Source organism: Arvicanthis niloticus, chromosome 14 (genome assembly GCF_011762505.2).
Source record: "Arvicanthis niloticus isolate mArvNil1 chromosome 14, mArvNil1.pat.X, whole genome shotgun sequence".
In the NCBI taxonomy this organism is placed as follows: Eukaryota; Metazoa; Chordata; class Mammalia; order Rodentia; family Muridae; genus Arvicanthis; species Arvicanthis niloticus.
The window spans coordinates 11,938,517-11,947,514 of NC_047671.1; the positions used below are offsets into that span (position 1 = coordinate 11,938,517).

At 44.5% G+C, this 8,998-nt stretch overlaps 1 protein-coding gene across 1 annotated transcript; it reads right to left on the reverse strand.

Annotated features, from left to right (window-relative positions):
- Window positions 1-277: 277 nt before the first annotated feature.
- On the reverse strand, window positions 278-8,982 carry Atp5f1a (ATP synthase F1 subunit alpha). The gene is made up of 12 exons (XM_034518467.2): window positions 8,837-8,982; window positions 7,132-7,210; window positions 5,280-5,449; window positions 4,116-4,289; window positions 3,784-3,950; window positions 3,441-3,589; window positions 2,759-2,910; window positions 2,434-2,658; window positions 1,646-1,753; window positions 1,385-1,529; window positions 794-944; window positions 278-494 (listed from the first exon to the last, which is right to left on the reverse strand). The coding sequence occupies exons 1-12, from the start codon at window positions 8,894-8,896 to the stop codon at window positions 413-415; spliced, it is 1,662 nt and encodes a 553-aa protein (XP_034374358.1). The 5' UTR covers window positions 8,897-8,982; the 3' UTR covers window positions 278-412.
- Between the last annotated feature and the right edge of the window lie 16 nt (window positions 8,983-8,998).

Below are 8,998 nucleotides of genomic sequence, written 5' to 3' on the forward strand. Positions count from 1 at the left end.
TGAATTATCTGTCCATGCTGATTGCACCAGTAAGTAGAACAGGGTAAGAGCAATTTGCCAGCCGCTGCAGACAGACTAGACAAGGGCAGCCTGGGGCTGCCATGGCTTACGTCACAGTAAGCTCTGTCTTACATAACTAACTTAGGGAACTCAACATGAAGTCGTGCTTTAAATAAAAACCTGCATTAAATTCCCAGTCAGTTATACTGACTCATATTGGCTGTCCTCTGACCACCACACAAGTCCCCATATACACCTGAGCCCACCCCACACAAACTAGCACACAATATGGAACTTTTATTCATGTGATTTCTGTACATCAGGAGTACACGAGTAACCCTTTACAAATGGTACTGATTTTACCAGAATAAATGACAAAACCAAAGCAGTGTCTGGTGACAGTGACAGGGCTTTATGGTTCAAACCCAGCCAAGAAGTTTGTTACAATTTCTTTCAGCTTTGCATCTGACTGTTCTGAGATTTTCCCATCAGCCCTGTTTGGAAATAAAAACAAAAGATTCAATGACTAGTCCAAATGACCTGAGTAAAGATTCACTGACAAGGCTAACTTACAGGTAACTGTTAAACTTTCCAAACATGGTAGGTAGTTCACACCTGTGATCCTAGCACTTGCAAGGCTGAGACAGGACTGCTAAATAATATAATGAGTGCCAAGACCAGGCAGGGCTGGTATGCAGCAAGACCAGATTCCAACCCAACCCCCACCTCCAGGGAAAGAACAACTATACTAAACTGCACTAGTCCCAATAAAGGCCACCAACTCCATATATACCTGATATTGCCCAAGAGGGTCTGGTGCTGGCTGATAACATGAGACAAGAATGCACTCTCAAACTTTGTGATCTTACTGGGCTCCAGTTTATCGAGATAACCCCGGACACCCGCGTAGATAACAGCCACCTGCTCTTCAATAGCCATGGGAGCTGAAAACAAGCAAATTATCCAATGAATTGCTTAAATGCCATTTTACCAGAGTCACAGAATTTTTCCTTCTAATCCTAAACATGGTCCTATGGGCCACCCCTTTTGACATTCTGAACCTGTAATTCCACTTACCACTCTTTCCCATTATCCCCTGCAAAAAATGTGAAGTGTAACCTTTGGGTACAGCCTATAACCATTGCTTATAACCTGGTGGTGTACACAGTATTTGTGGTATACTTACCCACAAATTAAAAATAACATTTTTTAGCTAAGATAAAAAAAAAAACATGCTAATATCTGCTAAACTCCACAGTTATACAACATGAAGATGCATTGAATATATTTGGTTTTCTGGTTACTAATTTCAACACTACATCAAACAGTGGTATGGACTACATCAGTGGTACAACACAGGAACCTGGCCAACAAAACAACTCACAGTACTGTCCTTGCTTTAGTAGCTCGGTCAGACGCACACCACGACTCAAAAGCTGCTGAGTGGCAGCATCAAGATCAGAACCAAATTGGGCAAAAGCAGCGACCTCGCGGTACTGAGCCAACTCCAGCTTCATGGTACCTGCCACCTGAGCACACGAGTTAGTGTTACTGTGAGACATCACACAGCAGTATAAAACAGGTCATACACACTTAAGATTTTAAGCTAGTAACAAACTCCTGTGTCAAAGAGAGGAAAAATTACCTGTTTCATGGCTCTGGTTTGGGCAGCAGATCCGACACGGGACACAGACAAACCCACGTTAATGGCAGGGCGGATGCCTTTATAAAACAATTCTGTTTCCAAGAAGATCTACAATCCAAGTATGTGGACATTAGTAAGCTTAATCTTTTCCCTAAAATTTAAGTCATTGTGCCAAAAACTGAAACCCAAAACTCGAGTAAGATGGCTAAGTGACTTCTCAGAAATACATGAATCCTGGCACTTAGAGGCAGGAGGATCACTGCAAACACAAAGCTAGTCTCAGCTACATGTAATTCCTGGCCAGTTCAGACTACACCAAGTCCTAATCTCAACAAACTACAGCAAGGTAGTAATATAATTTCTCAAATATGCTTTAAAGTTATCTAGGGCTAGAAACTAATGAGTGTAAATGAACCAAAAGTTGCCTAGCCAGGTCGGGAGGACACATGCTTTTAGTCCTAACACTTAGGAGACTGAAGCAGGAAGGCTGGAAGGTCAGAGCCACTCTCAGCTACACACACAGTAAGACTAGCCAATCACCCTCGACTGGAGTTACAGACGGTTATGAGCGGTCAAACGGTGCTGAGATTCAAACCCAGGTCCTCTACAAGAGCAGTAAGCGCTCTTAGCCACTGCGGCATCTCTGTAGACCCTACTCCCTTTAGTTCTAGGTTTACAGTATTCCATAAAAAAGTAAAAGCAATGTACAAGTAAGTTCATGCTTGTTAGTCTCAACTAGGGCCTTAGAATAATCAATCATTTTACACTAATTTTAGTCAACCTCATACCTGTCCGTCAGTGATGGAGATAACATTTGTTGGAATGTAAGCAGACACATCACCAGCCTGTGTTTCAATGACTGGTAATGCAGTCAAAGAGCCACCACCAAAGGAGTCGTTCATCTTGGCCGCTCTCTCCAGCAGGCGAGAGTGTAGGTAGAACACGTCACCAGGGTAGGCCTCACGACCAGGGGGTCGGCGGAGCAACAGAGACATCTGGCGGTAAGCAACAGCCTGTGGTACAGAATGTGGTGAAATCCAACTGTTAAACAAGCTGCATCTGTTAATTTCCACTAAGATGCAAATAAACAGGTTATAAAAGACATCCTTTGACCTGTTTGGATAAATCGTCATAGATGATCAGAGCGTGCTTGCCATTATCTCTAAAATACTCTCCCATGGAGCAGCCAGAGTAAGGAGCCAAGTACTGAAGCGGGGCAGCATCGGAGGCAGTGGCCGATACCACAATGGTGTACTTCATGGCATCTGAGAGAAAAAAGGTTTACATTCATTCACACAGCTACCAAAACGGACTTTCATTAAAGCTCACCACACAGAACTTCCACCACCCTCATTGTATTCATGAGTTGAGAGAGGGGACCTCGGGGGCAATGGAGCTTGCTACATAAGCCTGAAAACCGTTCACCTCAATACCTGGAACTCACAGAAGGTAAAGGAGTGCAACTGGTAGATACTCCCTAACAAGGTCAATGTCCTAGGTGTGATTCTAGCACCAAGTAAACTAATAATGGAGTGTGCTGATAATCCTAGGGGTGGAGACAGAGGAGGTAAAGTTCCAGGGACAGATGAGATCACCACACTCCTCCTCACACCCCAGGAAATACTCAAGCCAGGCATGGGTGCACATACCAACCAGGAAGTAGAAGCAAGAGATTAAGGTCAGCCAGAGCTGCATGAGACCTCATCTTAAAGAAACAAATCCAGGGGTCTTGGTTATGCAGAGGCTGTTCCAAGATTATCTACTGAGAGGCCATGGGACCAGTGCTCTCCCGTACCTGCATCCGTCAGTCTCTTCACCAGCTGAGCCACAGTGGACCGCTTCTGACCAATAGCGACATAGATGCAGTACAGCTTCTTCTTCTCGTCAGTCCCATCGTTGAACCGTTTCTGGTTGATGATTGTGTCAATAGCAATCGATGTTTTCCTTTAAGGGAGGCAAAACTGTCACTAAGTACAGAAAACTGTCACTAAGTACAGAACTTCCAGGCACAGCTGTGCTGCCACTGTTAATGTCCACCTGCTGCCCCACTACAACCACAGCGTTTACCCTCCCAAAATACATAAGGACTTACTAACAATCATGTTAGTTATAACTTTTAACAGGTTTTGAGTCATTACCCAGTCTGTCTGTCACCAATAATCAGCTCTCGTTGACCACGGCCAATGGGTACCAGGCTATCCACAGCCTTGATGCCAGTCTGCATTGGTTCCCGCACAGAGATTCGGGGGATAATTCCAGGGGCTTTCAGGCCCACTCGTCTACGGGTCTTGGAACCAATTGGACCCTATAAAAATATTAAGCATTAAAAATAAATAAAAGAACCCCTCAAAGTGATTAGCTGTGAGCACTAACATGATAATGTTCATGAGCGCCCAGTAAGCACTGACCCACCTCTCCATCAGTAGTAAGCACCGACCCACCTCTCCATCAGCAGTAAGCACTGACCCACCTTTCCATCAATGGCGTTTCCCAGGGCATCAACTACACGGCCCAACAGTTCCTCGCCAACTGGAACATCCACAATGGCCCCTGTTCTCTTCACAATATCTCCTTCTTTAATTAGTTTGTCATTCCCAAACACGACAACTCCAACATTGTCGGGTTCCAAGTTCAAGGACATGCCCTGTACAAAAGGATAAACAACAATGAGGCCAGGGGGCTCTTCTCCCACACACTAGGAAAGAATATATCACACAGCAGCAGATGACACTGCTCCCCTTTGGTTCTCTGGTTAAGACTTCATGAACTAGCTAAGAGTGGGTGTTTGACCTGAAATGATGACAGGTAGGAAGCAGACCCTCCTGAAGGTGTCCTGACCCCACCACACAACACACTGGAGTGCTGCCCCCAACCTCCACCCTGACCACTGGAGTGCTGCCCCCAACCTCCACCCTGCACACTGGAGTGCTGCCCCCAACCTCCACCCTGCACACTGGAGTGATGCCCCCAACCTCCACACTGCACACTGGAGTGCTGCCCCCAACCTTCACCCTGCACACTGGAGTGCTGCCCCCAACCTCCACAAGGTATTGATGGAAGTCCACATAGCTACATATGGCCTCGCCTGTCAGTGTTGGATTTGTTTTTTAAAATTGTTTTATTTATTTACATTCCAAATGTTTCTCTCCCTTCCTGGTCCCCTAAGACTTCTTCACCCCACCCTCCCATTTGCCTCTGAGAGAGTGCTCCCCTACTCCCACCCATCCCACCCCTGCGTCCCCCTTCTCTAGAGCATCAAGTCTCAACAGGATTGGGCAGATTATTCTTATTGGGAAAAGAATTTAGTTCATGTAACCAAACACTTTTGCAAAATCGTCTCCACAACTACAAAGGAACTGATATGAACTCATTGAAATTTATGCAAATGTTTACTAAACTTTCAATTTTGGTGCCATGGGCTACAACTTATCCATCAGCACATATGGGGAAGGGAGACGATGGGACTTGGGCTTAACCAAACTCTTTCTAGCTTATTCTCTTTACAGCCTATAATAGGGGAGAAATGAGGCAAATTGAGACTTAAATGTTTTTAATTCTTGACAAGCTCTGAATTACTAAATGAGAAACCAAAGCTACGATCCCAAAATAACGAAACTCCCACTTTATGATTTACCTTTAAGCCTGAAGAAAATTCTACCATTTCTTCTGCTTGAACATTCCTCAGCCCATGCACTCGGGCAATACCATCACCAATGCTTAAGACTCGCCCGGTCTCTTCAAGGTCAACAGAAGTGTCAGCTCCAAGAATCCGCTCCTCGAGAATGGACGACATCTCAGCAGTACCTGAGAGGGGGCAACTCAATTTAAATAATCTGGTCAAAACAGCTTCTCAAAACCCATTTCCCCATTATTAGTTTCATGATAGTAATCAAAATCATCCCAAAACAAAGTAAATTGTTTTAGAAGTTGGGCATCGTGGGGCTGGAGAGATGGCTTGTTGCTGCAGCAGAGGCTCCAGATCCAGCTCCATCACCCACACGACAGACAACTCAACTGTCTAACTCCAGTTCCGGGGTCTGAAACCCACTGTGGGCACCAGACAAGCAGGCGCATGCACACACCCAGGAAGAACACTCATATATAAGTAAAAATAAATAAGTTTTTATAGTTGTACATTGATCACTGTCAAAATTATTAAGAAAAACTTCACTAGACAAACAATAAAGTTAACTGATACAATTAAATATTACCCTGCCCTAAGGTTTTACCTTCTTTTTTCACTTAATTTCTAAAGAAGCTCTGTACATATGTTAAAATCTGATTTTTTTGGCTAAACTTTAGAAACACTTTAAAATTAAAGTGCATCTTTTAAAAAGCAATGGGAGTAGCAAAACAGCAAGTTTATATCTGAGACAGTGTCACACCTAACAGCCCAACCTTTATCCCCAAAATCCCCCTGTAGAAGAACAGGTTCTCCCAATGCTCTCCTGATCTCAACAAATGCCTTGAGGCATGCGCCCAGCCGCCCCCTCCCCTTAATAAGTGCAACACAACCAGCAGCTAATGAGATGGCTCTGAGTCATCTACAGGCCTGGTGGAGTTCCAGCCCCGAGACCCACAAGGTAGCAGAGAACTGGCTCCTCCTGAAGGCTGCCCTCTGACCGACCGCCACATACATGCCGCGGCTCGGACACATGTGCTTGTTCAATAAACAAATCAAAAATAAACACAAAGTTATAAAATGTCCCTTTAAAGAATGTAAGTATACCAGTGCTATTATGACTATATAAATACACCATGTATACATTTAACTGTTACTTTAAAATTCCTAGTACATAGCCAGGCACATTGCTCAGTAGTATTTGCCTATAAAGCCCTGGGTTCCATCCCCAGCACCTCTAAAAGAAAAAGAGGAAAAGGCCTCCAGCACAGGTCCTCACTTCCCTACTGCACCTCCAGGTATAACTAACAGACGCTATTATCTTTAAAAAAAAAAAACAAAAAAAAAAAACCATCAGTAAAAAATTGTTCATCTTCTTATACTTTTTACATGAGGATTAAAAAATAAATAAAATCACAGTGGAGGTTGCCTAGTGCATTGTTTTCATTCAAAAGAAATCATTAGAAACCATACTGCATAACAGAAATACAAAGTATAGTTTCATTAGACAAAGAGACCCTATTAAGACAAAGTATTTTAAATGATACAGTATGGTTAAAAACAAAAACAACAAATTAAGTTTCTATATCAACATTTTAAAAAAGAGAAATATTTAAGCGGGGAAAATCTCTCCCCTTAAAAAATGGCAGGCCATCGGGCAGTGGTGTTGCACTTTAATCCAATTTAATCTTTAATCCCAGCAATTGGGAGGCAGAGGCAGGCAGATTTCTGAGTTCGAGGCCAGCCTGGTCTACAGAGTGAGTTCCAGGACAGCCAGAGCTATACAGAGAAACCCTGTCTCGAAAAAAAAAAAAAACAAAAAACAAAAACAAAACAAAACAAAACAAAAAAAACCCTGACTTACCAGTCTTCTGAAGCTGCATGTTAGAGGCATGGAGATTTCTTGCACCAACAAAGGATGACCCCAAAGCATTTTTGGAAACCTAGTACAAAAACATTCTTTAACCAACCTGATTCTTTAGAAAGCATTCCTCACACCTAAGCTATGCTCATGAATGCACATGTAAGTGCACACACACATACACATGGCCTTCCTAAACTAGGTGTGGGTGTGGTGGTGGTGCATGCCTGTAATACTAGCATTCAGGAGGCAAAGGCAGGAGATCACCTGGAATTTCATGACATGCTGGTTTATACAGCAAGTTCCAGGCCAGCCAGAACTGCACAGGAAGACCCTGTCTCAAAAAATCAACAAAACAAGTGTCAAAACCTCCATAAATGGACAAGGTTAACTATAAACTTAAGCTGATCAGACTGTAAATTTTGCTAAAAAGTTGACTTAAATTACACAGGAAAGAATGATACATGCATCTATTATTGCAACTGCTGGTACACAGACCATAAAAAGCTTATTTTAAAATACAATTGTTAAAATCTTTCCCTTAAAGACATCTGGGTAATACTACTTTGATGTTATTTTTCAACTGAGTAGTGGAAATCTCAGTAAGATAACAACTATATAATGGGGTCAATCTGAGTGAGGTTCCAATTTTTCTTTAAAAAGGCGAGTAGGTATTAGGTGAGTGAATGAATGCTGTGGTTAGGCTAGAAAAATGAGATAAATTTTTCACTGTCTTGAACAAATCTAGCAGCAAAATGGAACCCTGTTATTTTTCTTTCTACTGGCAATGCTGTGAGTGGCCACTCTGAACTCTGAACCGGCTAGTTTTTAATAGGAACCAGTACAAATCTTTTCTTTAAATGCCTTTTTCTTTCTTTTTTTTTTTCTAACAGAAAACTAAGATGTCACCAACCAGTGTTTTGTCAGAGAAGCAGGTTAGCAGTATATCTGGCCTTTTAAATTCAGATTGCCTTTACAACGAAAAGGGAAATGTATTTACACAGGGCTTAAGAGTCAGTCTCAATGCCATGGGAGAGCATTAGTGAGGAGCACCGATCTCATGCGGTGGACAACTCAAGGACAAAAATCTCCTAAGGTGTCAAACCAACAGGTTTTGTGCCTAACCTGTCAATTTACAAAAACTCCATCGTTGCTGTCAGTGTAAGCCACATAAAATGCTTCTGCACCTCGCAAGGTTTTCACGACCTTTCCCGTAGTCAGCACCAAGCGGGTAAACCACCCAACAATTCAAGAGTCACTTTCATTTATTCCTCTCCTTTGAATTGACCTCGGAGCAGAGGTGCAATGCTCGGGCCTTGATGACCTTCATACAATGTCAGGCTGTCCTCCTCCTCCTGCACAAGCCTGCTGACAGCTCCTCTGACCTTCAGCGGAGCCAGACCCCAGTAACAAGCCTCTGGGCAGGCCAGACAAGCAGCGCAGACCCTGACCTTCACCTCCAGGCCCGCCCTCACCAAGACCGGAACCCTCCTAAAGCCCCTAAAGCCCCTTTGCCCGCAACGCCGAGGTCACGGATCCCCGCCCCACCGTGCACCAAAGGCCTGCAAAAGAGCCCCTCCGCCGTCCGCGCTGCCTGGCAGCCACGGTGCAAGATGGCGCCGTCCGCCCCAGCCCCGCTCTGCACCGCCCTGCTCCGCAGAGACCTCGGGCCGCTCCCACGCCAGCCTGCCTAGGCCCGGACGCTCACCAGTCCCGCCCGTCGAGGGAGGGCACGGGCCACGGCCGCGGCGATGCGCACAGACAGCATCCTTGCAGCTTCTCGGAGAGCTCTTCTGCAGCCGCAGCCTCAGGACGACTGGCACAAAATGGCCGAGCGCGAAGGAAGGTCAAGGCGGCCAGCCCACCTGAC